This window comes from Ornithorhynchus anatinus, chromosome 11, assembly GCF_004115215.2.
Source record: "Ornithorhynchus anatinus isolate Pmale09 chromosome 11, mOrnAna1.pri.v4, whole genome shotgun sequence".
Lineage (NCBI taxonomy): Eukaryota > Metazoa > Chordata > Mammalia > Monotremata > Ornithorhynchidae > Ornithorhynchus > Ornithorhynchus anatinus.
Genome location: NC_041738.1, coordinates 24,073,204 through 24,098,446, shown reverse-complemented (window position 1 = coordinate 24,098,446; position 25,243 = coordinate 24,073,204). Strand labels below are relative to the sequence as shown.

General features: G+C 46.4%; 1 protein-coding gene across 1 annotated transcript in view; it reads right to left on the bottom strand.

The window, feature by feature from the left end:
• ABCC11 (ATP binding cassette subfamily C member 11) overlaps nucleotides 1-25,243 on the bottom strand; it is a 53,241-nt gene that overhangs the window by 4,770 nt on the left and 23,228 nt on the right. The window contains exons 12-28 of the mRNA XM_029075293.1: nucleotides 23,085-23,201; nucleotides 22,727-22,990; nucleotides 21,934-22,005; nucleotides 19,980-20,104; nucleotides 18,706-18,778; nucleotides 17,912-18,115; nucleotides 15,684-15,818; nucleotides 15,477-15,579; nucleotides 15,075-15,164; nucleotides 13,796-13,899; nucleotides 11,867-12,082; nucleotides 6,377-6,603; nucleotides 5,079-5,216; nucleotides 3,748-3,934; nucleotides 2,656-2,745; nucleotides 1,881-2,070; nucleotides 193-352 (exon numbers count right to left, since the gene is read on the bottom strand). Coding sequence (XP_028931126.1) covers nucleotides 193-352; nucleotides 1,881-2,070; nucleotides 2,656-2,745; nucleotides 3,748-3,934; nucleotides 5,079-5,216; nucleotides 6,377-6,603; nucleotides 11,867-12,082; nucleotides 13,796-13,899; nucleotides 15,075-15,164; nucleotides 15,477-15,579; nucleotides 15,684-15,818; nucleotides 17,912-18,115; nucleotides 18,706-18,778; nucleotides 19,980-20,104; nucleotides 21,934-22,005; nucleotides 22,727-22,990; nucleotides 23,085-23,201 — 2,495 coding nt within the window. The remainder of the gene's footprint in view (nucleotides 1-192; nucleotides 353-1,880; nucleotides 2,071-2,655; nucleotides 2,746-3,747; nucleotides 3,935-5,078; nucleotides 5,217-6,376; nucleotides 6,604-11,866; nucleotides 12,083-13,795; nucleotides 13,900-15,074; nucleotides 15,165-15,476; nucleotides 15,580-15,683; nucleotides 15,819-17,911; nucleotides 18,116-18,705; nucleotides 18,779-19,979; nucleotides 20,105-21,933; nucleotides 22,006-22,726; nucleotides 22,991-23,084; nucleotides 23,202-25,243) is intronic.

Sequence of the window (25,243 nt, the reverse complement as noted above, 5' to 3'; positions counted from 1 at the left end):
AGTAAGCTCTCAGTAAATATGATTGATTGATTGATTGACTGCTATATCGTGACCGAGAGTGAAATAGAGAGTAGAATACTGGTTGAATCAGGGCCCAGAACCTGTGTAAATCGGTTATGGGTATGGTACATTAGAGTGAGCTGAGCAAGGCCAATTGCTTAGAGTTTCACGAGGGCCCAGCCCAGTCTGTACCGTACTGTGCCGACAAACAAGACTGGTTCTTGGGGAATGACAGAGAGCTTGGTTCGGAGAGCTTCTAGACCGATGCTACAGATATCAACGTTGTCGATGAAGATTTTTCCAGCATCAGGTTCCACCAACTGGAATAACGCCACCCCCAAAGAGGATTTTCCTGGAGGGAGAAGGGGGAAAACCAAGTCCCACTTCAAGATAACATGGTATTCCTGAAGTGCTTACTATGTGCCAAACATTGTATTAAGCTCTGGGGTAGATACAAGATGATCAGGTCAGACCCAGACCCTGTCCCACACAGGACTCACAGACTACCGGGGAGGGAGAACAGATGAAGAAACTGAGGCTCAAAGTATTTAACTGATTGCTCAAATGGCAGAGGCAGGATTAGAACGCAGGTCCTGTCCCTCCTAGGCCTGTGCTCTCTCCACTATGTTGAAGCAGCAGTGAGAGGAGACCCAAGTCAAGGGATGAATGACAATGAAAACAGTCCCCAGGAGTCAATTTAGCTGCTAATCACTTATCAAACCTATCAAACTTGCCACTGGAAATGACTCAAGGCCCAGAACTCAGAGAACAGCATCACGAGTAGGTGGGGGTTGGGAAAATGTATTTTTTACCATTATGAAATAAGGGGACCGACCCTGCCTGAGACAAGACCTAGGTTTACTGTTTAGGAAAGTGGCAGGCGAGGCCTCCTCTGAGCCTAAGACTCAACTGTCCTCAAGTCCAAGAAGGCTGTTACCCTTTTAACCAGTTAGTTCCATCTTTCAATAACACCCACTGAGTGCCTGCTGCAGTCTGTGGAGCATGACTGAGGAAGAGCCAGTCATGACCTCTGCCCCTGAGGAGCTCTTTTTTTTAAAAAAAAGGCATTTGTTAAGTAGTGTTTATTACATGCCAGGCACTGTACTAAACCCCGAGGTAGATACAAGTTAATCAGGTTGGACACAGTCCCTGTCTCACATGAGATTTACAGTCTTAATCACATTTTTACAGAAGAGGTAACTGAGGCACAGAGGAGTAAAGTGACTTGCACAAGTTCACGCAGCAGACAAGTGGCAGAGCTGGGATTAGAACCCAGTTTACAATGTTTTGGAAGAAGCAGAGATCAATATAAGCACTCAAAACTGCAGTTGGACTTACAATGCAAGTGACAGAAGGAAAGAATGTCACAAAATACTCAGAGTTTTTGTAAGCCCTTTGAGGGCTGGGAACGTGTGTCTTGCTTCCGTTGTACTTTCCCAAGTGCTCAGTAAAGGCTTCTACCCCGAGAAGGTGCTCAATAAGTACCACTGGTACTAAACAACCAAAGCATAGTCATAGGATTTAAATGGGTTTACTTAAGTGCTAAGGAGAAACTGAAATTCCCGACTTCTGTCAGTTAAAAGTAACCACCATTAGCACTAATCCCCCCACCCCACCTTCCAATGTTTGGCAATAATAATAATTAAAGTACTTGTTAAGTACTTTGTGCCAAACACTGTACTTAGGCATTGAGGAAGGTGCAATGCAATTAAATTATTCATGGCCCAGTCCCAAGTGGGGCTCACAATCTAAGGGCTCCAGCCACATTTCAGAAGCCACGAATGCTTCCAGGATGAGCCAGATTCCCAGGGGTTCAGCTGTGGGGACAGAAGTTAGGGTCAGGGTCAGGGTCAGGGTCAGGGTCAGGGCCAGCCTCTCACCGGAGCCTGTTCTTCCCACTATGCCCACCATTTCTTGGCTGTGGAACGTCAGGTTGATCCCGTGCAGTATGATGGGGCTGTTGTCCCGGTATTTCATCTGATAATCTTTGAAGATGATTTCTCCACGGTCGGGCCAGCCTTTTGGGCAGTTCACCCCAGTGATATGCAGTGGGGGTTCAGGATCGCACTTCTGTTTTTGAAAAAAGAGAATGGAGGAGGAAAGAAAGTTAATATTCCCCATAATAATTGTGGTATTTGTTAAGTACCTGTTATGTGCCAAGCACTGGGTTAGATACAATATTTACAGATGGGACACTGTAACAAATCTGTTTTCCCCATATCATGACTGCCTCACCCACATTAACCCCTGGACTTCCAACCCAGCTTTAGAACACTAACTGATGAGAACTGCAACTATGTCTTGCTGTTTATGTCCTCAGTGAGATGAGTCTCTGTAACACAAAGAGCTTAAAGTCTAAGTTGTCTAAATAGGATGAACAAGTGTTGAATCCCCATTTACAGGTGAGGGAACTGAGGCCCAGAGAAGTTAAGCGATTTCCCCAAGATTATGCAGCAGGTAAGTGGTAGAGGTGGAATCAGAATCCAGGCTCTATGACTCCCAAGCCCATGGTCACGTGTTCCCAAGGCTCTGCTCAAAGCATATGAAGGAAAGTCCCTCTCCAGGGGCTATCAAACCAGTGTCAGTTTCATAGTTTGGGGAACTGAAGGAGAAAGAATTGTTTGGGGAACTGGAGGAGAAGGAATCGTTTCCTACCTCCTGGTATTGCAGGATCCGCTCTGCACTGGTCAACCTGGCTTCCGTTTCTGCCCCAAGCCTGGTGCAAGTCTGAAAATAGGTGGCTAACTAGAACCAAGAAGAAATGTCCAGATGTTAGCTACTCTTTGGGGCTTTAGCCAAGAAGCTCATTTCTCTCTGGAAGGTTGTCACTTTCAGAGAGGCTGAGAAAGAAGAATAGGAAAAGCGATGGAGAGCAAAACAGACAGATATGCATGCATCTTCTCCCCCATGGGGTTTGACTTGCCTCACTCCATCAGCATCTAAGCACAGGCACAAACTGCTCTAGAAGCCTGTCTTGCAGCATTCTCCAAGGACAAGTGGGCATAAAGGTTTTCCTGAGGAAGCCATCCCAGATGACAATAGCCATAAATGAGAAATAATAAACTACACTTTCCAGTAACTTTCCACTCACAGGGCCATTCCCTGCACAGAAAGTCTTGTAACTTGAATAAGCAAACATCTTTTTTTTTCAGTAGAGGCTGATGCAGAACTCTGGAAAGGTTGAGATAACTCCCAGCTCTTATGCAGCATGAGTATGGGGCTGGAGATCAGGAGACCTGGGTTCTATTCTTGATTTTCTCAATAGCCTGTTGTGTGACCATCATCAAATTTTATTAAACTCTCTGGGCCTCAGTTTTCTCAAAGGCAAAACAGGGTACTAATATCTACGTGCTCCATAGCTCACAGGGATGTTGCGAAGATTGAGATACAGCCGTCAAAGCAATAATGATACTTATGCTATTCATTAAGGTCTTACTAGGGAAAAAATCCCTGGAGTCGAGGCAAGGTAATCAGATTGTACATAGTCCTTGTCCCAAATGGATGCTTGCAGGTTGGAAAAGCAGGGGTCATCTCCCCATTTCATAGAAGAGAAAACTGAGTCTCCAAGAGGTTGAGTGACTTTCCCAAGGTCACACAGCAGGTCTGTGTCAAAGCTGAGATTTGAACCCAGGTTTCCTGCCCCATAGTCTCACACTCCTTTTATGAGGCCATGCTACCTCCAAAGACAAAGTGCTTTAGAGAATGAGAGCACCCAATCGATTTGAGATACTGAAGCATTAATTTTACCTGAAGTACATAGCTCATCGCCATGGCTTTGTATGAAGGGGAAATGGAAGGCGGACCCAAGACGACAAACAAGGCCACAGCCAGGGTCACGAAGTGGCTCAGGAGCTCAAGCCGCAAAGTCATCCACCTCACTGAGGACATAAACAGCAAGACATAGTTGCAGTTCTCATCAGTTAGTGTTCTGAAACTGGGTTGGAAGTCCAGGGGTTAATGTGGGTGAGGCGGTCATGATATGGAGAAAACAGATGGCAGAAAGTCAAACCTGCTTCAACACAGTTAAGGAATTTGGGGGACCAAAACTTCAGGCTCGGAAAATATGAAAATTCATGTTTACACCATTAAGATCAGGTGGGGCTAGTATTTTCCCCATAGCCTAAAATGGGAGAGTTGCATGAGTGGCTACTAGGAAGTAAGCTTGTGGAGCTCTGAATCCATGAATGTAGCTGGCTTTCCTCCTCTTTCTCTGTCTTCTCCTCCTCCTCCTCCTCCTCTGCTTCATCATTATTATGATTATTTAGTTCATTTGTTGAGCACTTACTGTACACATAGCCTTGTGCTAAATGATGTGAAAAAGTACAAGGGAAGATGATTCAGAAAAGGTTCCTGGGTCACGAGGGTTTGGGAAACTAAAACTGTGAGATAGGAGAAGGGTAGAGGAACTGTCAGTAGATACACAAGGGAAGAAATAATGTATCATAGTTGTTAATGTTGTTAATACTCTCTTAGACCCTTAATAAAAGATCCTAATTGATTCAGATTCAGGTGAGATCTGTTTTATCCTTGTTTGTCTTCCAGTTCCACCTATTTATAAACATTTTTTCTGCCTGTCTTCCGCCTTAGTTGGTAAGATTTCTGAGGACAGGGAACATGGCCCTCCCAAGCACTTTTATGTTATAGCGCTTTGCACTCCATAAACAGAGAAGCAGTGTAGCCTAATGGAAAGAGCACAGGCCTGGGAGTCAGAGGATGTGGTTCCTAATTCTGGCTCTGCCACTTGTGTGCTGTGTGGTCTTAGGCAAATCACTTTACATTTTCCTCATTTGTAAAATGGAGATGAAATGCTTGTTCTCCTTCTCCTTAGACTGCAAATCCCATGTGGGACAGGGGCTGATTATCTTCTATCTGCCCCAGCCCTTAGTACAGTGCTTGGCACATAGTAAGCCCATAACAAATACTAAAATTATTACTATTATTATCAATAGTAGGTGCTCAATAAATACCACTGAATAATCCTGCGAAGGGAAATCCTCCAGGCCCCTGTCTCCCTGCCTATCAAGACAACTGTTTTTTCCCAAGCCCCACCCTCGGGAAGCAGAAAATGTGTGGCTTACTGCTGGATATAGTCTTCTGTTTTACCATAGATGTGGATGGAGCTCAGGCCTTGCACAGAAGTAAGAATGTGAGAGAAGAGTGGTGACCGGCTGCAGTTTTCCATTCTCTTAATCACCCTGATGGATGCCTTGAAGACTCTATGACACGAGGAAAGCCGGTCATACGCAGTTTACATCCCACACACTCTTTTAGGCCTAATCTTGATCTGTCTGCCCTCACCCTCACCTCAGTCTCAATGACCCAGTGGGCTGAGGCCCTATTCTTCTAAGAGAAGCAGTGATGAAGAGAGTTCAGTTGCTATTTCAGGGTGAGACTGTGACCAGCCCTGCTACCAGACAATTTGTGACTCGGCCTACAGCTTTGGAATCGAAGGTAGGTGCCTTATTAAGATTCTATATCCGACATGACCACTGACCTTAGGCAATTCCTTCCTCCACTCTGGGCCTTACCCCCTTTGTGAAACAGGGTTTATTTCTTCACTGGATAGAAAGACCTCAGGGTAGAGCCCGAGCACCTGTTTCTTTGATGGAACAAATGTGACTTGATCCTGAAAGGGCAGTTGGCTGAAGAAAGTATAAAGGCTTCTGGGACATTTGGGGGATTAAATAGGTAACACGGAAGTAGACGGATGCATTCATTATGCATTGGACCTGTTGTTAAAGTAGGATAATGAGTATGGATTTAAGCTATCAACTATAAGGATAAATGTTTTTCTTTACCATTGGTTGATTAATTTTTAAGTCAACTGTTTGGATGCTTTTTGTAATGGGCTTGCCACAATCCTCATGGTTTTTTGTAAGAGTCACACTGGTAATCCTGAGTGGCAAATGCTCTTTGACAATTTGAGTTGAAAGGCCTGATATAATCAGGGCATGGAACTCTGAACAAGTGATATCCTGGTCCCTGGCTACTGCAGGTCACCTGGATGATCTCGGTATTGAGCCCATGGATTGGCAGAAGGGTTCAGGGTGGGAGATTGGGGTGGGGCAGGGCTCCTGAAATTGACTTGCTCAGACTGAGCTCTGAGTCATCGATGTTTAGCGTCTCCTCTAAGAGCAGAGTTTCCAAGTCCCAGGTATCACCTTCCCAGGATTGGGGGCAGGAGGCTGGCGAAGAGATTGAATCTTCTTCCTTTCAGGGTGTGGTAAACCAGAGACAATGAATTAAAGCAGGGAAAATGCTTTGCCTGGAAATGGTCGAATGGCCAAATCCTGTAACCCATAATCCAGCAACATGTAAGATGTTGGATGCCACTGTCCTGGAGCCTGTCATTAAGTAGAATGGAAAAGCTGCTTACCTAAATATGGTGAGAAAGACAGCACTGAAGATGCCTCCCACGACCAGAAAATAAGGAGACAACACTAAAATGATGGTGAAAATTGACATGAGTATAAAAATCAACAGCAAGAACTCTTCCACAATAATTGGAAGGTTCCGGTCCAACTCATCCAGGTCCCCAGAGAAACAATTCAAGAGTCTTCCAGTAGGAGTTGTGTCAAAGAAACTCATTGGGCAGCGAAGGACCTGCAGAGAGGAGAAACCAGTCAAGGGGGGGAATGGAGAGGTCAGCAGGGCATTTGCGCCTACATAGGAAAATACTGACTTCAGTTGCCAGAATACACACTCTTTTAGGCAGAGCTGAATTAAAGAGTAGCAATGGGGGACAAGTGCCCCAGGCCCCAGGAAGGGGAGCTACTCTACGGTCAGGGACACCGGCTCCATTCATTCATTCCAGCGTGGCTTGGTGGAAAGAGCCCGGGCTTGGGAGTCAGAGGTTGTGGGTTCTAACTCCGCTTCTGTCACCTGTCAGCTGTGTGACTTTGGGCAAGTCACTTAACTTCCCTAGGCCTCAGTTCTCTCATCTGTAGAATGGGGATGAAGCCTGTGAGCCCTATGTGGAACAACCTGATTACCTTGAATCTACCCCAGCTCTTAGAACAGTGCTTTGCACATAGTAATCGCTTAACAAATGCCATCATTATTTTTATTATTCATTCATTCAATCATATTTATTGAGTGCTTTCTGTATGCAAAGCCCTGTAATAAGCACTTAGGAGAGTGCAACATAACCATAAGCAGACACATTCCCTCCTCATAATGAGCGTACAGTCTAGAGGAGGAGAGTTCTACTCCATGAGGCTAGGAAGACTCCCTCTCCAGACCCCCACAGCTTTTAATAATTGTTATAATAATTATGGTATTTGTTAAGCAGTTACTTTGTGCCAGGCACTGTATTAAGCGCTGGGGTGGATATAAGCAAATCAAGTTGGACGCAGTTCATGTTCCGCACAAGGCTCACAGTCTTAATCCCCATTTTACAGATGAAGTAACTGAGACACAGAGAAGTAAAGTGACTGACCCAAGGTCACAGAGCACACAAGTGGCAGCGCTGGGATTAGAACGCATGACTTTCCGACTCCCAGGCCCATGCTCTATCCACTACACCGTGCCACTTCTGGACAGGGCAGGCTGCCATAGGCCAGCTCATTTGGACCCTGGATCGAGAAGGTGAGTCAGGAGTGGGGCCAAGATGCTGGCTCTGGTTTTAACCCTCCTACCAGCAGGCCACTTCTCCCCTGCTCAGTTCAGAACCTGTGAGTTTTCTCTTGCCCACGGCCCCAGGGCCTCCTGATGGTGAGGCACTCAGGCAGCCTGTTGAGTGGTCCAGGGCTAAGACTGGTGTTCATTCATTCATTCAATAGTATTTATTGAGCGCTTACTATGTGCAGAGCACTGTACTAAGCGCTTGGGATGAACAAGTCGGCAACAGATAGAGACAGTCCCTGCCGTTTGACGGGCTTACGGTCTAACTGGGGGAGACGGACAGACAAGAACAATGGCAATAAACAGCGTCAAGGGGAAGAACATCTCGTAAAAACAATGGCAACTAAATAGAATCAAGGCGATGTACAATTCATTAACAAAATAAATAGGGTAACGAAAATATATACAGTTGAGCGGACGAGTACAGTGCTGTGGGGATGGGAAGGGAGAGGTGGAGGAGCAGAGGGACAAGGGGAAAATGAGGCTTTAGCTGTGGAGAGGTAAAGGGGGGATGGCAGAGGGAGTAGAGGGGGAAGAGGAGCTCAGTCTGGGAACGCCTCTTGGAGGAGGTGATTTTTAAGTAAGGTTTTGAAGAGGGAAAGAGAATCAGTTTGGCGGAGGTGAGGAGGGAGGGCGTTCCAGGACCGCGGGAGGACGTGACCCAGGGGTCGACGGCGGGATAGGCGAGACCGAGGGATGGCGAGGAGGTGGGCGGCAGAGGAGCGGAGCGTGCGGGGTGGGCGGTAGAAAGAGAGAAGGGAGGAGAGGTAGGAAGGGGCAAGGTGATGGAGAGCCTCGAAGCCTAGAGTGAGGAGTTTTTGTTTGGAGCGGAGGTCGATAGGCAACCACTGGAGTTGTTTAAGAAGGGGAGTGACATGCCCAGATCGTTTCTGCAGGAAGATGAGCCGGGCAGCGGAGTGAAGAATAGACCGGAGCGGGGCGAGAGAGGAGGAAGGGAGGTCAGAGAGAAGGCTGACACAGTAGTCTAGCCGGGATATAACGAGAGCCCGTAACAGTAAGGTAGCCGTTTGGGTGGAGAGGAAAGGGCGGATCTTGGCGATATTGTAGAGGTGAAACCGGCAGGTCTTGGTAACGGATAGGATGTGTGGGGTGAACGAGAGGGACGAGTCAAGGATGACACCGAGATTGCGGGCCTGCGGGACGGGAAGGATGGTCGTGCTATCCACGGTGATGGAGAAGTCTGGGAGCGGACCGGGCTTGGGAGGGAAGATGAGGAGCTCAGTCTTGCTCATGTTGAGTTTTAGGTGGCGGGCCGACATCCACATGGAGACGTCACAGAGGCAGGAGGAGATGCGAGCCTGAAGGGAGGGGGAGAGGACAGGGGCGGAGATGTAGATCTGCGTGTCATCTGCGTAGAGATGGTAGTCAAAGCCGTGAGAGCGGATGAGTTCACCGAGGGAGTGAGTGTAAATGGAGAACAGAAGAGGGCCAAGAACTGACCCTTGAGGAACTCCAACAGTTAAAGGATGGGAGGGGGAGGAGGCTCCAGCATAGGAGACCGAGAATGATCGGCCAGAGAGGTAAGAGGAGAACCAGGAGAGGACAGAGTCCGTGAAGCCAAGGTGAGATAAGGTATGGAGGAGGAGGGGATGGTCGACAGTGTCAAAGGCAGCCGAGAGGTCAAGGAGGATCAGAATGGAGTAGGAGCCATTGGATTTGGCAAGAAGGAGGTCATGGGTGACCTTAGAGAGAGCAGTCTCGGTAGAGTGGAGGGGACGGAAGCCAGATTGGAGGGGGTCTAGGAGAGAATGGGAGTTAAGGAATTCTAGGCATCGATTGTAGACGACTCGTTCTAAGATTTTGGAAAGGAAGGGTAGTAGGGAGATAGGACGATAACTGGAGGGGGAAGTGGGGTCAAGAGCGGGTTTTTTTTAGGATGGGGGAGACGTGGGCATGTTTGAAGGCAGAGGGGAAGGAGCCCTTGGAGATTGAGTGGTTAAAAATTGAAGTTAAGGAAGGGAGGAGGGCAGGGGCGATGGTTTTAAGAAGGTGAGAGGGAATGGGGTCCGACGCGCAGGTGGAGGGGGTGGCACTTGCGAGGAGGGAGGAGATCTCCTCTGAGGATACTGCAGGGAAGGATGGGAAAGTAGGGGAGGGGGTTGTTGGGGGGGAGGGGAGAGGCGGAGGGGTGACTTTGGGGAGCTCAGACCTGATCGTGTTGATTTTCGTGAGGAAATAGGTGGCCAGATCATTAGGGGTGAGAGATGGGGGAGGGGGAGGAACAGGGGGCCTAAGGAGAGAGTTAAAGGTCCGGAACAATCGGCGGGGGTGACGGGCATGGGTGTCGATGAGGGAGGAGAAGAAGCTTTGCCTGGCGGAGGAGAGGGCAGAGTTAAGGCAGGAAAGGATAAATTTGAAGTGTGTGAGGTCGGCTTGGTGCTTGGACTTTCGCCAGCAGCGCTCAGCAGCTCGAGCATAGGAGCGTAGGAGGCGGACGGAGGAGGTGATCCAGGGCTGTGGGTTAGTGGAGCGAGAGCGGCGGAGGGAAAGGGTCAGGAATCACTACTAGGATGGTGTCGCTCCCAAAGCCAGCACGGCTGTCCCCTACAACCACCACCTCCTTAGGAGCAGGGGCCCCAGCTTAATTGGCCCACCCTGACATGTGCCGGTGTCACTTTTACAATATTGCCAAGATCCACCCTTTCCTCTCCATCCAAACGGCTATCTTACTGGGACAGGCTCTCATAATATCCAGGCTGGATTACTGTATCAGCCTTCTCTTTGATCTCCCCTCCTCCAGTTTCTCCCCGCTCCAGTCTATTCTTCATTCCACTGCCCGAATCATCTTCCTGCAGAAACGCTCTGGGCATGTCACTCCCCTCCTTAAAATCCTCCAGTGGTTGCCTATTAACCTCAGCACAAAACAAAAGCTTCTCACTCTGGGCTTCAAGGCTCTCCATCCCCTTGCCCCCCCACCTCTCCTCCCTTCTCTCTTTCTACTGCCCACCCTGCACGCTCCGCTCCTCTGCCACTCACCTCCTCACCATCCCCCATTCACACCTATCCTGCCATCGACCCCTGGCCCATGTCCTCCTACTGTCCTGGAATGCCCTCCCTCCTCACCTCCGCCAAACTAACTCTCTTCCCCTCTTCAAAGCCCTACTGAGCGCTCACCTCCTCCAAGAGGCCTGCCCAGACTGAGCTTCCCCTTTTCCCTCTGCTTCCTCTCTGCTCCCCATTCACCTCCCCTCAGCTAAGCCCCCTTTCCCCCCTTTCCCTCTGCTCCTCCCCCTCTGCCTTCCCCTCCCCTCAGCACTGTGCTCATTTGTATATATTTTTATTACCCTATTTATTTTGTTGATGAGGTGTACAACCCCTTCATTCTATTTATTGCAATTAAGTTGTCTTGTTTTTGTCCGTCTGTCTCCCCCGATTAGACTGTAAGCCCGTCAATGGGCAGGGATTGTCTCTATCTGTTACCGAATTGTACATTCCAAGCACTTAGTACAGTGCTCTGCAAATAGTAAGTGCTCAATAAATACTATTGAATGAATGAATGTGACTGGTGGTGATGGTGGTGACAGATGTAGGCAGATTTGGAAGAGAATCCTGTAGTGGACAGGTCAGGTTGGTGGGTATCAACTTGGGAAAGGGGTTAATCTCCTTGAGCAAAAGCCTGGAGCTCACAGTCTAAGAGTTGGAAGAGCAGATATCCTATCCCCATTGTACAGATGAAAAACTGAGGCTCAGAGAGGTAAAGTGACTTGTTGAAGGTCACACAGTGAATCAGCTGTTACGATTGGGTACAATGGGCACAACTGTCCCTGGGTTTCTTCAAGAACACAAACCACTCCTTTCAGAATTCTCTGGGCCAGAGCTGACAGATTCTCACCTCTGAGCTTTTTCCCCTAAGCCTTTGATTCCCCATATATTCCTCCAACCCAGCCTAAAAAAGTACAAACCCAGTGCTCCAGAGAATGGTTTTAATAATAATAATAACTGTGGTATTTGTTTAGCTCTTACTAGGTACCAGGCATTGTACTAAGTGCTGGGGTGGATACAAGCAAATTTGGTTGGACAGGGTCTCTCTCCCATATGGGGTTCACAGTCTCAATCCCCATTTTACAGGTGAGGCAACTGAGGCTCAGAGAAGTGAAGTTACTTGCCCAAGGTCACATAACAGATATGTGACGGAGCCAGGATTAGAACCCATGTCCTTCTGAGCCCCAGGCCTGTGCTCTAACCATTATGCCAGGCTGCTTCTCTACGGCTTTGACCGTACCTTCTTGAAGAGGTTGTTATGGAAAGCCGAGGAGGCTTTTTTTGTTGTCAGCGTGAAGCTCCCCGATGAGCTGATAAAAGTCAGGATCATCACCAGGCTGGTGACTCCATACACCAACTGGTCGAAGGGCAGGCAGGGGTTGTTTAAAATGCTGCCCCGCTCTGTCGTCGGCCATCCTGTTTCATTGTTCTGATTGCTGCTGTTGCTGCTGTTGGTCTTAGAGAAAGAGGCAAGGGTGAGTCAATTATACATAGAAGAGAGGGAAAGGCCTCCCATGGATTCACACTGTCTTGTGGAAACTATTTATTAATAATAATAATTATAATAGTGGTCTTATAGTGGTAGGCACTTACTATGTGTCAAAGTCTGTACTAAGAGCAAGGGTAGTTATAGAAGATGTTCAGGTCAGACACAGTCCCTGCCCCAAACAGGGCTTACAGTCCAAGTAGGAGGGAGAACACCTGGAAATTTAGAAATAATTCTGGAACCTTGCCCCTTCCTTGCCCAATGCTCCTCTGGGAATTTTGGGGAATTTTTCTGCTATGGACCTCTTCCCAAGAGGGAGTATTTGAAAGGAGTCTTGAGATTTGCAACCCCTCTCCCCATTCATCCTCAACTCTGATGTTGACGCCCCTTCTCAAATCCAACAGACAACTACTTTCCCCTGCTCCTAAGCCTTATTGAAGGCATATCTCCTCCAAGAGGTCTTCCCTGACTAAGCCCTGCTTTCATCCACTCCCACTCCCTCTGCATCGCCCTGGCTTGCTTCCTTTATTCATCACTCCTCAGCCCCACAGCACTTATGAACATATCTGTAATTTATTCATTTACATTAATGTCTGTCTCCCCCTCTAGTCGGCAAGCTTATTGTGGGCTGGGAAAGTGTTTGTTTATTGTTATTTTGTTGTACTCTTCCAACCATTCATTCATTCATTCATTCATACATTCATTCAATCGCATTTATTGAGCGCTTATTGTGAGTAAAGTACTTTATTAGGTGGCTGGGAGAGTACAGTATAACAGACACATTCCCTTCCCACAACGAGCTCACAGTTTAGAGTACAGTGCTCTACTTACAGTAAGCACTCAGTAAACATGATTGAGTGAATGAATGACCATGACAGAGAGGGGCAACCTCAATCCTGGCACCCTACCCACACCTTGGTCGAGGGCAGCACACCAAGGAAGTCGGTACATCAAGGCAGAGAGCCAGGAGCCAGTACAGGTTGTACCCTCCTTGGGATTAAACACCACGGGGCTGAAATATGTGGAGAGAGAGGACTGGGGGTGAAAACAGGGGGAAACAGGGAGAAAGAAAGGTGGAATGAAGTAAACAAGACCTACATTTCTAAGGAAACTTGACCCAGAGGAGGGGGAACAGGGAGACCCGGGGTCAATGGTGGGGCTTGGGGAAACACAAGCCTCAGGAAGACTCCAGAGAAAAATAATAATAATAATAATTGCGGTGTTTTTTAAGCACTTACTGTGTACCAGGCTCTCTACTAAGTGCTAGGGTGGATACAAACAAATTGGGTTGGGCACAGTCCCTGTCCCACATGGGGCTCACTGTCTCAATCCCCATTTTACTCTGAGGCCCAGAGAAGTGAAGTGACTTACCCAAGCTCACACAGCAGACAAGTGGCCGAGCCGGGATTAGAACCATGACCTTTCGACTCCCAGGCCCATGTTCTATCCACTACCCCATGCTGCTTCTCAACAGAGGAAACATCCGGGTGCTGTCGGCCTCTCTCTCTTGCTGGTCCAGGACCGTAACCAGTCACCTGGGTTCTCCCCAACCTGCCGGCCTAGGGAACTACATCCCAAAGCTGATCATCACCTTTCTACTTGCAGGCCTGCTCACCACACCCCCTGGGGAAAGAATTCCAGAAGGCTCTTCAAAGCTGGAGGACCCAGCTTTGCTGCACTTACCGTTGAGCCCTGTCCTAACCACTCACTCAGCCACCAGTAGCTGAAGGCGGAGATGCTGATACTCAGGGTCATCAGGAAGAAGATCAAGACCATGACTAGGTAACCTAAGGCAGAGAATAAAACACTTTTAACATTATTGGCATATGGGTAGCAGGGAGGCTCCTCTCGGAAAGGTTCTAGGCTAGTAGTAAAAATAAGGTCTCCAAAACCCCGTTTCAAAGGCCCAAACCTTACATCCTGGATATGTGTCCTACTTAACAAGGCAAAGGATATGAAAATATAAGAGCAGAACAACGACTGGGCTTTTGAACTAAGGCTTCTTCAAGTACAAGGTTTTCCAGTTGATGAGGAGATGGGTGATTTAGAAGTTACGGTCAAGTCAACCTATTTCACCTCCCCAATCCTTATTTCAGCTTCCTCATGGGTAAATCAGAGATCAGATTTCCTGCCCACTATAATAGTAATAATAATAATAATGGTATTTGTTAGGTGCTTACTATGTGCCAAGCACTGTTCTAAGCACTGGGGTAGATATAAGGTAATCAGGTTGTCCCATGTGGGTCTCACAATATTAATCCCCATTTTACAACTGAGGCACAGAGAAGTGAAGTGACTTGCTCAAAGTCACACAGCTGACAAATGGTGGAGCAGGGATTAGAACCCGCAACCTCTGACTCCAACTCTTTCCACGAAGCCATAACTGTTGGAAGTAAAAAACAATTCAGGGTAGAGAGTTAGGGTTAGGGTTAAGGTTTTCTGTACAGTCCTTTGAGCTGATCGGGATTGGGAGCCGAGATGTCCTGAGACAGACAACTCAACTGCTGAAAATTGTGCACAGATTCTGCCCAGGCCTGCATCTGACCTCTACCACCTCCCTCCTCTCCTCTCTACACTCCGGTTTCAGCCAGTGAAAGTGTCACTTAGGGTTCATTCATTCATTCATTCAATGGTATTTATTGAGCGCTTACAAAATAAATAGGGTAATGTAGATATATACAGTTGAGTGGACGAGTACAGTGTTGAGGGACGGGAGAGGGGGAGGAGCAGAGGGATGGGGGGAGAAGAGGGTTTAGCTGCGGAGAGATGAAGGGAGGGTAGAGAGAGCAGAGAGAAAAGGGGAGCTCAGTCTGGGAAGGCTTCTTAGGGTTCAGAGGTCAGAGCAGGGTACCCAGGTTTGCTGTCTGTGGTAGAAAGTCAAGGTGTTCAAGTGCTGTCCCCGGAAAGGAAGAATCATCCAAAAAGGAAAAGAAGCCCCAGAATCAGGGCTGCCCCTCTATACCTCCTGCTCCCTGGATGTAGTGATGGTAGATTTTCCAACTCATTGAACCTTGCTCTATTTCTTCCTTCTGAGTAAGCTGATTCCCCAGTCCTAAGGCAGGGGAAAAGGCAAATGGTAAATCCTAGAAGTGTAGATCCGTAGAGTTAGAAGAGACTTCAAGAAGTTACAGGGGCAGTTTTCTTCCTCCAGGAAAGAAAATCACTACACATGCCAGGAAATATGAATGACATTTTCTTTAAGATTCCTAGGATTGGAGGGTCTACTGGATTCCCAGGGAAAAGCCACTTTTTTCCACCTGCAAACAAGTGGAGGGATTAGATGAATGTAACGGACTTTCCCCTCAATTCCAGAGTCCCATGAGGCAGGGGATTATTTTCATGGAAATAGTTAAAATGCCATTACCGGAGGATTTATGTCCATTTGCAGAAGTCACTTGGGAACCAGGGTCCGTCTGAGTTTCCATCTTCATTTCCACTTCTGGTCTTTCTACAATGGATTTCACATTCTAGGAAGAAGGTCAGTAATGCTTCAGCAACTGCCATCGTGAATATCATGGAGCTCCTCTAAGGGTTGGGCTTGCAGGTTTTTTGAAAGAGCAATGAGAATTACCTGTGGAGTCTGCTCGTGTAACTTCTGAACTTGTTGAGCATACTGTCCTTGCTTTTGGATCAGTTCACTGTGAGTGCCTTTTTCATGAATTCTTCCATTCTTCAAGACAAGGATTTGGTCACAAAACTCTAAATACTGTGGGGTTAAAAGAAAGGAAAAGGTTACAAGAGAAGGGGTGTGGCCTAGTGGAAAGACCATAGGCCTGGGAGTCGGAGGATCTGGGTTCTAATTCCACTCTACCATTTGTCCTCTGTGTGACCTTGGGCAAGCCATTTAACTTCTCTTTGCCTTAGTTACCTCATCTGTAAAAAGGGGATTAAAACTGTGAGCGCTTTGTGAGACAGGGGCTGGGTCCAACCTATCTTGTATCTACCCCAGCGCTTAGTACTGTGATTGGCACAGAGTAAGCACTTAACAAATACCACTATTATTATTAATATTATTACTGTGAAACAGTGCCCGGTGGGCTCACCGGCATGAATCAACGGTAGATTGAGATCTTACGGAGATCTTCATGAATTAGATGGCTTGGGTTCTAGGTTAGAGGACTAGATAGATTGGGATGGGTTTCTGAGGGAAGGTGTGGAGTCCCATTCCTGGAGAGTTTTTAGAAAAGACTGAATGCTCTTTTGCCTTCTCACTGTGCCCCAATCTCTCCTGTCTGACTGCCGACCCCTGGGCCACATCCTACCTCTAGCCTGGAACACTTTCCCTCCTCAAGTCCGACAGACGATTACTCTCCCCCCCTTCAAATCTTTATTGAAGGCACATCTCCCCCAAGAAGTCTTCACAGCCCAAGCTGCACTTTTCCTCATTTCCCACTCCCTTCCCCTTTGCCCTAACTTGCTCCCTTTGTTCTTCCCCCACCGCCCAGCCCCACAGCACTTATGTATATATCTATAATATTATTTATTTTTATTGATGTCTTTCTCCCCACCTCTAGACTGTGAGCTTATTGTGGTCAGGGAATGTTACTGTTTATTGTTGTATTGTACCTTCCCAAGCACTTAATACAGTGCTCTGCACCACAGTAAACACTTAATAAATATGACTGAATGAAAGAATGAATTCTGCCCAGAAAGATAGGTATTCATTGCTAGCGCAGGGGCCTGTACCAGATGACCTCTCAAGGCTACTCTCAGCTCAAGGATTCAGAGATTCTTTGGTTAGGAAGGTCAGATGACAGAATTAGTTATCTGTGAGCACACCACTTTCCTTGCTTTCCCTTGGATGGAAATTCTGGGGAAGGAGGGGCAGATAGAAGGGAAGTGGTCACCCATTATAATGATAATAATAATAATAATGATGGAATCCATTAAACGCTTACTATGTGCCAGGCAGTGTACTAAGACCTGGGGTGGATACAAGCAAGTAGAGTTGGACGTACTCCCTGTCTCATGTGGGGCTCACGGTCTCAATTCCCATTTTACAGATGAGGTACCTGAGGCCCAGACAAGTGAAGTGACTTGCCCAAGGTTACACAGCAGACAAGTAGCAGAGCGGGGATTAGAACCCATAACCTTTTGACTCCCAGGTCGTGCTCTATCCACTATGCCACACCGCTTCCATAGCAGTGAGGTTCCCAGTTCAGCTTGTCCAGTTAGGGCACTTCCATCTTTTATTTCAATGTGTATATGGGGTATGGGAAAGCACATCCATACATGGTAAGGGAAATCAGAGATGGAGGCCTGAGGAAATTCTCAGGGCTCAACTGGGAGTTTTTCATGACACCCAGGGGTTTGGGACATCCTAACTGGGAATCTAGTCTAGATGTCTTCTTGGGAATCTTTTTCACTATGTGGGATTCTATGATTTGTCTCAATTTTGCTTTCCACATGGCAAAGGGAAGAACATTTGTAAGAATTCCAAAAGATACTCAGTTTTCTAAATAAATTATTCATATATTATAATTATAATTATTGCTTATTCTAATAAATAATTGGTAAAAGAGCCAGCATGGAGACCTATCAGACAGGCATGACACTTCTGGTACTGAAACCCCTCCATGCAAAGAAAAAACATCTCTCTGGTGGGCCCAAAAGTAATACAAATGAATTAAATCTCCTTCCTTTACAACTTGCCCAGTGTAATTATCCTGCTCCTAGGTGCATAGGCAAGTGACTATCTGCAAGCCAGGTTTACCTTCTTTCTAGAAATGTAAAATCCTTAAATGTGTGGAGCATTCCCCCAGCTGAGGGAAGCACAGTGTGAATTTTGGCTTCTGGTACCTGCAGCAGATGAGTAACAAGGATAATAGTCTTCCCTCTAAGTGTTTCTTTGATGCATTCTTCAAAAATGTTTTTTCCGACATGGGCGTCTACAGCTGACAAGGGGTCGTCCAGTAAGTAAATCTCTCGGTCAGCATAAACAGCACGAGCCAAACTGATTCTCTGCTTCTGACCCCCAGAGAGATTGAGGCCTCTCTCGCCTATCTTTAGAGGGAAAGAAGAGCACAATACTCAGTGTGAAAAAGTCACCCAGTTAAGTTCAAGGATTCACTACCCCCAGATGATGGTGGGTGGGTTAACCCAGTAATTGCTTTTCCCTATACTGGAGGGAGACACACCTCTCTTTAGCTCATTTCAGGGTACTGGGCCGGCAAAGGATAGTTGCACAAGTCAAAACTCTCCTTAGAATGGGCTCAAGGCCCAAAATCCTGTGGGACCTAAATAAACACATGTACTGAGCACGCTCCAGTCCAGGTACATAAATCCGAGCTTTTCAACAAGAAAGAGCAGCTAGAGGTTGTATAAGGTGACACAGCCAGTTGGTTAGTGTTACTGTAACTGTTGTGGGGTGGTCACACTTCCAGGACATTAGAATAATGTTCTAAAATGATCCGGAACGACCAGGGGAATTTTCCTGTCAAACCCAGATTATTTGTCCAGCCCAAGTAAAACTGAAAAAAAAAAAAGATAGATACAACATGAGATTGAGGGCTTCTGCTTCAGCCTGAGGATTTTGTGGTTAATGTTCCACTGGCAGGACTGTTGGGACTTATCAAACAACTGTGTAAACTCACTTCAGTCAGGTCTCCAAAGGGCAGGATCTGTAAGTCTCTGTTCAGGCAACAGGAACTGATCACCCATCTATACCTAGGAAATGTCGATAGCTGTTAGGATTCATTCATTCAATCATATTTATTGAGTGCTTACTATGTGCAGAGCACTGTACTAAGTACTTGGGAAGTGCAATCTAGCAACAGAGACAATCACTGCCCTCCACGGGCTCACATTTCAACCATCTTCTTTCATGTTTCTGTGGTGTCGTCACTGCCATCCTGCTGTTGGCACCAAAGCTCTGTGCCTGACCTACCTTCTGAGCCATCAGCCGGAAACCCAGTCCAACCTAACTCCAGGAGGACTGGACAAGGATGGGGTTTCAGGAACTTCTTCACACTCCTTTACCATTTGTACCAGGAGCTCATACAGGAGCTCCAGGCTAAATGAACAGTCTTCACCGCCTAATCACCCTATTCCTCTCTCTGAAACTTTAGCTCAAGGCCTATCTCCTCCGGGAAGCTTTTTGAGGGAAGGGAATGGGTGTCTTGGTTTGATTATTCTCTCCTGAGCTTATAATATAGTGCCTTAAACTTACTAAGTTCTCAAACGATACCAACAACTGATTGATAGAAAGTAATAATGATAGTAATAATAGTGGTATTTGTTAAGCACTTACTATGTACCAGGCACTGTACTAAGTGCTGGGGTAGATATGACATAATTGAGTTGGACATAGTCCCTGTCCCACACAGGGCTCACAGTCTAAATCCCCATGTTACAAGTGAGGTAACTGAGGCCCAGAGAACTTAAATGACTTGCCCTAAGTCACACAGCAGACAAGTGGCAGAGCCGGGATTAGAACCCAGGTCCTTCTGAATCCCAGGTCCATGTTCCGTACGCTAGGCCGCGCTGCTTCTCTTCGGTGATTAATCCCCACCATTAATACCAACCATTTTTCAACCACCCACACAATCTCTAACCCACTCCTCCCCCTCAACTCATTCTTGGAATTATTATAGCTCTAGCCCTGTGTATTTATGTTGATGGCATTTTTGTATCATTCAAGGAATTCCTCTATCCAGGTATATTTATACTGATGGGATTGGCTGATCTTCACCCAACTCACCCCTTTTCTAAATCACGAGTTCCTCAAGAGCAGGGCTGGCTGTTCTTTAACATAGGCCCCAAGTGGGAGGAGGAAGGAGGAGAGCTGTCATCCCTTTGAGTGCTCGATAAATATTTATATACCATTTGATTGACAGTTGAAAACCAGAACACGAAGACTTGGGCTTACCTGGAAGAGTTGTACTTCTCTCCCATGAGGATGTTTTCTCGTACTGTCCCGCTGAAGATCCAGGCTTGCTGAGGCACATAGGCCAAAGTCCCATCCACCCCCACCGATCCGGCGTGTAGATGCATCTAAAGCAAAAACACACACCCCGCTTCAGAGAACAAGACTTCGAGGTGGGGAAAGGTGAGAACCACATTCAATCTATCAGTCAATTGATCGATGATATTTACTGAGCATTTACTGTGTGCAGAACACTGTACTAAACACTAGGGAGAGTACAATATAACAAAGTTGGAAGACATCCCCAGCCCATAATGAGCTCACAGTCTAATAATAATAATAATGTTGGTATTTGTTAAGCGCTTACTATATGCAGAGCACTGTTCTAAGCACTGGGGTAGACACGGGAATCAGGTTGTCCCACTTGGGGCTCACAGTCTTAATCCCCATTTTACAGATGAGGTAACTGAGGCCCAGAGAAGTTAAGTGACTTGCCTACAGTCACACAGCTGACAAGTGGCAGAACTGGGATTCGAACTCATGACCTCTGACTCCAAAGCCCGTGCTCCTTCCACTGAGCCACGCTGTCTAGAGAAGGCACTTAGTCCTGACAGGTTGTTGGGCAAAGCTGACCTGCGGGGGTGAGCATCAGGTTGCCAGATCACCTCAAGGAGTCAGCCAACTGGACAGTCAGCCTGATTTGAGCCAGACAGTGGGCCTGATCAATTGTTTAAGGTATTTGTTAAACAGTGGAGGCACTGTTCTAAGCGCTGGAATAGATACAAGTTAATTTGATTGGGTATAGTCCCTGTCCCACATATTCAGTCTATCGCTAAATCCTGTCGGTTCAATTGTCACCGCATAGCTAAAATCCGCTCTTTTCTCTCCATCCAAACTGCTACCTCGTTAATCAAATCACTTTTCTTATTCTGCCTTGATTACCGTATCAGCCTGCTTGCTGACATCCCAGCCTCCTCTCTCCCCATTCCAGTCCATACTTCACTCTGCTGCCTGGTTCACTTTTTCTACAAAAACGTTCAGGCCATGTTTCTCTGCTCCTCAAGAACTTCCAGTGGTTGTCCATCCACCTCTGCATCAATCAGAAACTCCTTACTGTCGGTTTTAAAGCACTCAATCACTTGCCCTCTCCTACCTCTACTCACTACTCTGCTACTGCAACCCTTTGCTCCTCTAATGGCCAACCTTCTCACTGTACCTCGACTGCATTTACCCCAGCGCTTAGTACAGTAAAACACACAGTAAGTGCTAAACAAATACCCCAATTATTCTTATTGTTACTATAACACTGAAGGTATTTTTTTAGCTTCAGCCATCACTGCTGTCTTTGCTGCCCATCCTGACCAGCTAATTTTCAGGATTTGTGCTGGGCCTGTTCACCTTGCAGGATAACCGAGTTGGACCTTACATCAGAAACCTAAACTCCAGGTGGCATAGCCACAGCTGGCATAAACCTCACTGGCAGAATTGGGAAAAGAACCTAGACTCCTACTCCCTAGAAAGGTGATCTCTTCCACTGCCCCAACAGCAGGGTTAGGCCCAGTGCCTTTCCCAAGAGAAAAGAGCTTGAGAAATGCTTCAAAACTCATCTCGCTTCATTTATAAAGTGAAATGAATCAATCGAGGGTATTTATCTTGTGCTAACTATTTGCAGAGCACTGTACTGAGCGCTTGGGAGGGTACAATACAACGGGGTTGGTAAACACATTCCCCTGCTCATAAGAGAGCTTACTGTCTAGAGAAGCTTACAAGGGAAAATAGGCTCTGAATATCTGAGAAACATTTGATTTCATAATCAAAAAAATAAAACTCCACAGCCTGAAACTAATTGGCAGAAAAGTCACTTCAGATAACAAAATCAGAATTGTCCAAATTCTTTATAATCACTGAAGGAAAATGAAGGCTGGGGTAATAAACAAAAGGACCCCCAGTCACTTACCTCCCCCAGTAGAGCTGATAATATACAACTTTTTCCACTTCCCGTGTTTCCACAAATCCCTAAAACTTTGCCCTACAAAGAGAATATTGATTAATATTTAAGAAACGCACCTCCCTGTACCCCCCAAATGTGGCAAGTCTCTTGATCTAGCAGAATATTTTTTTTCTTGCTCAACCATATACTTCCCCTCACAATCTCTCCCTCAAGAAGCGTTCTCATGTGTCTTACCTTAAAGCTCACACAACGAAAAAGTCGGTGGGAATAGTCTTAAACAATGAGGAAGAAGGGCTAAGAAAGTTGCATATTCTAAGAGAAAGGGCTCTATTTGAGGGAAGAAGAAGGGAAAAACAGCAGGCCCTGGAGGTACCATGAAATTAATGGATGTCCTGGCTGTGGAGCCTGAAGGAAACGGGACATTTGCATGGGGGAAGTTGCCCTTTTCCACTTCTCCAGAGAGTAGGAGAACAACAGTCCCACATGCCTCTCAACCCTTTGGTATTGCCATGAAGATTGTCACCAATTCTCAGAAGCCTCTTCCCTGGAAGCTCAACCAGTGACGTTGGACCCCAGGAAATTGTCTGCTTGTTAGGCAGAGGCCGCCTGAACCCACTCCACCTTTGTATATCTTATTGGGAATTAAAAACAAAAAACAAAAAAAAAATACTTTGAAACTACTGACTTAAAATACAGGGAAATGAATGGTCCTAGAAACTGCCCCATCTCCTAAAATCGTACTGTTTTGCTGGCATGCATGCAGACATTCTATCTGGAGCATGGGGAAATCCTATTCTACCTTAGGCACCGCAAAGCTTATCTTGGTCAACGCCATGCCTTTGCCATCATTTTTCTCCTCTGGCCCAGTTGGCCCATGATTGGGTTGATTCTCCTGGTTGAGTCTGTGTCCAGACCACCCCTGCCCATCCAGTTCAGCAGCTCCTCTGTTCTTTATGCTGCTATTCTGTTTCCAAGACAAGGTGGCATCGTCCATGACCAGTGCGTTCTGAGACCCTTTCAGCTCCTGTACGTAACGGACGGGTTTTTCCTGAAGGAAAAATTTCTACAAGGAAAATGAAAAAAAGAGTGAGTCAGTTGGTTAGCTCTCTGCATGAGACCAGCATGAGGCAGGTTTTCAGAGGAATGAACAAAGTTACTAGCTTGATCTGAAGTTGAGCAACTGGAAACAGGATTCCCTGCCTGAGTCTACATGCAAACTTTTCATTTTGAATGTGAGTGAAGTTGGCTACTGAGAGGAAATAGGCTTCAAAGAACTAATAGGCCAAAAAGCCATCATTTTGGGTCTTTTCGGTCCTGATTGGGTCTTTTTCAGGATCCAGGATGTGTGAGGCTGAGAGTCCAGCCGAAAAAGCTGTAAGGCAGTTGGCAATGAATCAATAAATTGCTAGATTTTTTTTTTCAATTGCCCATGAAGATGTGCCATTTCCATCTTTGTGTCCCATTCAGAGGGGAATTGGCTAAAGACTATGGTCTCCAGTGGATGAAAATGTTCTGCCAGGGCCTGAGGCAGAACACTATTACACGGTCATCTGATGTCTGTGACTGTGACAGCAAGAGCGGAGAGTGTACACATTGAGAGCTTCCTAAGAATTGAATTTGTTAATAATGTCCTTGGACTTCCTGCTCTTTTATCCCACTGGACATCATTATTTTTCTGGTTCAGGCTTCTCTTCCTTTATTAATACCTTTAATCTCTTTGTCCTTCCCTCCAACCCCTCCCTTTTCTCCTGTGCACTGAGAGAGATAGAGAGGAAGAAAAAGACTCAAGAAAACAAAAAGGCCCCTATCCGAAGCAGCAAAAATATTCATAGATCAGAGAGCCAAAGACAAGGAAGGCAAGGAAGCTGGCCTTAGAGTACAACTGGGCAAACTGGTATGCTAAATATCCAGGCTCCCAGTATGAAAGCAGGAATAAAAGCAAAGGTATATGCCCACCAAAATATTCTTTTTGATGGAAAAGAGTAACTCCTCCAGTCGTATTTTTGAGTGCTTACTGTGTGCAAAGCCCTGTACTAAGCACTTGTAGTCCTCAGAGATATTTACTTGTGCCAGGAATTAGTTTTACCCGGTACAGATGCAGAGCAAAAAATTCACTAGTAGCAATAGTAGGGTCAGTTTTTAGTGCAAGGGCTCTTTGTTTGGTCTCCCTTGGTATCCTCAGCCTATGAAAGAGGAGTGGGAGTCATATTAATTCAATAGTATTTATTGAGCACTTACTATGTGCAGAGCACTGTACTAAGCACTTGGAATGTACAATTCATCCCTTCCCTCTCCTGCTACACAGATCTGTGACTTATGAACACCCTTCCCAGTATCCCTCTGGGCACATGGCTGGCCAGCTGGTTGGTATCCCAACTCTATCCTGAAAGGATATGTGTAGACCTGGAGGCTTTCTCAGCTAGGATAGACTCCAATTCAGCTGCCCCTGAATCTTCTGAAAATCTGAAGTAGTCTCTGACCAAAGTGGTTATTTTTCTGGTAGGGAAAATGGTCAAGAAATACTCTCTTCCTTAGAAAACTTGGTCACTGAGTGTTGCCCTCATTTGGGCCTCCGACCTTGGACCCTCTGGAAGCCAGTTATAAAATAAATAAGTAGATAAATAAAACTGAGTGTCAGTGAACCATAAAGTTTCACTGACCCCAATGCCTGGCAAAGCTCTAAAATAAACAATCAGCACCAGGCAGGTTAGCATGCCACTGCTGGGGAACCAGATCAATACTTTAAAATTAATAGGAAAGCAGCACGGCCTAGTAGATAGAGCATGCTCCTGCGAGTCGGAAGGACCTGGGTTCTAACCCCAGTTCCACAACTTGTCTGCCGCATGACCTGGGGCAAGTCATTTCACTTCTCTGGGCCTCAGTTCCCTTATCTGTAAAATGGGAATTTAGACTGTGAGCCCTTTGTGGGACAAGGACTGCGACCACCCTATCTTATATCTACCCCAGCACTTAGAACAGTGCCTGGAACACAGAAAGTGCTTAACGAATACCGCAATTATTATTATTACCATTACATGATCCAACTTATAGAATACTATATTTTAAGCTTTTTAAAAATTTTCTTTCCAAGTCACTTTCCTTAACCCCACAAATGGAGTCACTTGATGCAGTGAAAATCTTAAGGAAACTCAGTCAGTTTGGGGATTCAGATCTACTGCAGATCGTCAGCAGTCTCAAACAATGCCATATGCAAATTCCCTTCCAAAAATGGGTGATATGGGGAAGGGAGACTGGTGACAAACATGCCATGTTTTCATTTGGAGTTTGGGGGCTAAAGAAGGAGGGGATTCAAGAG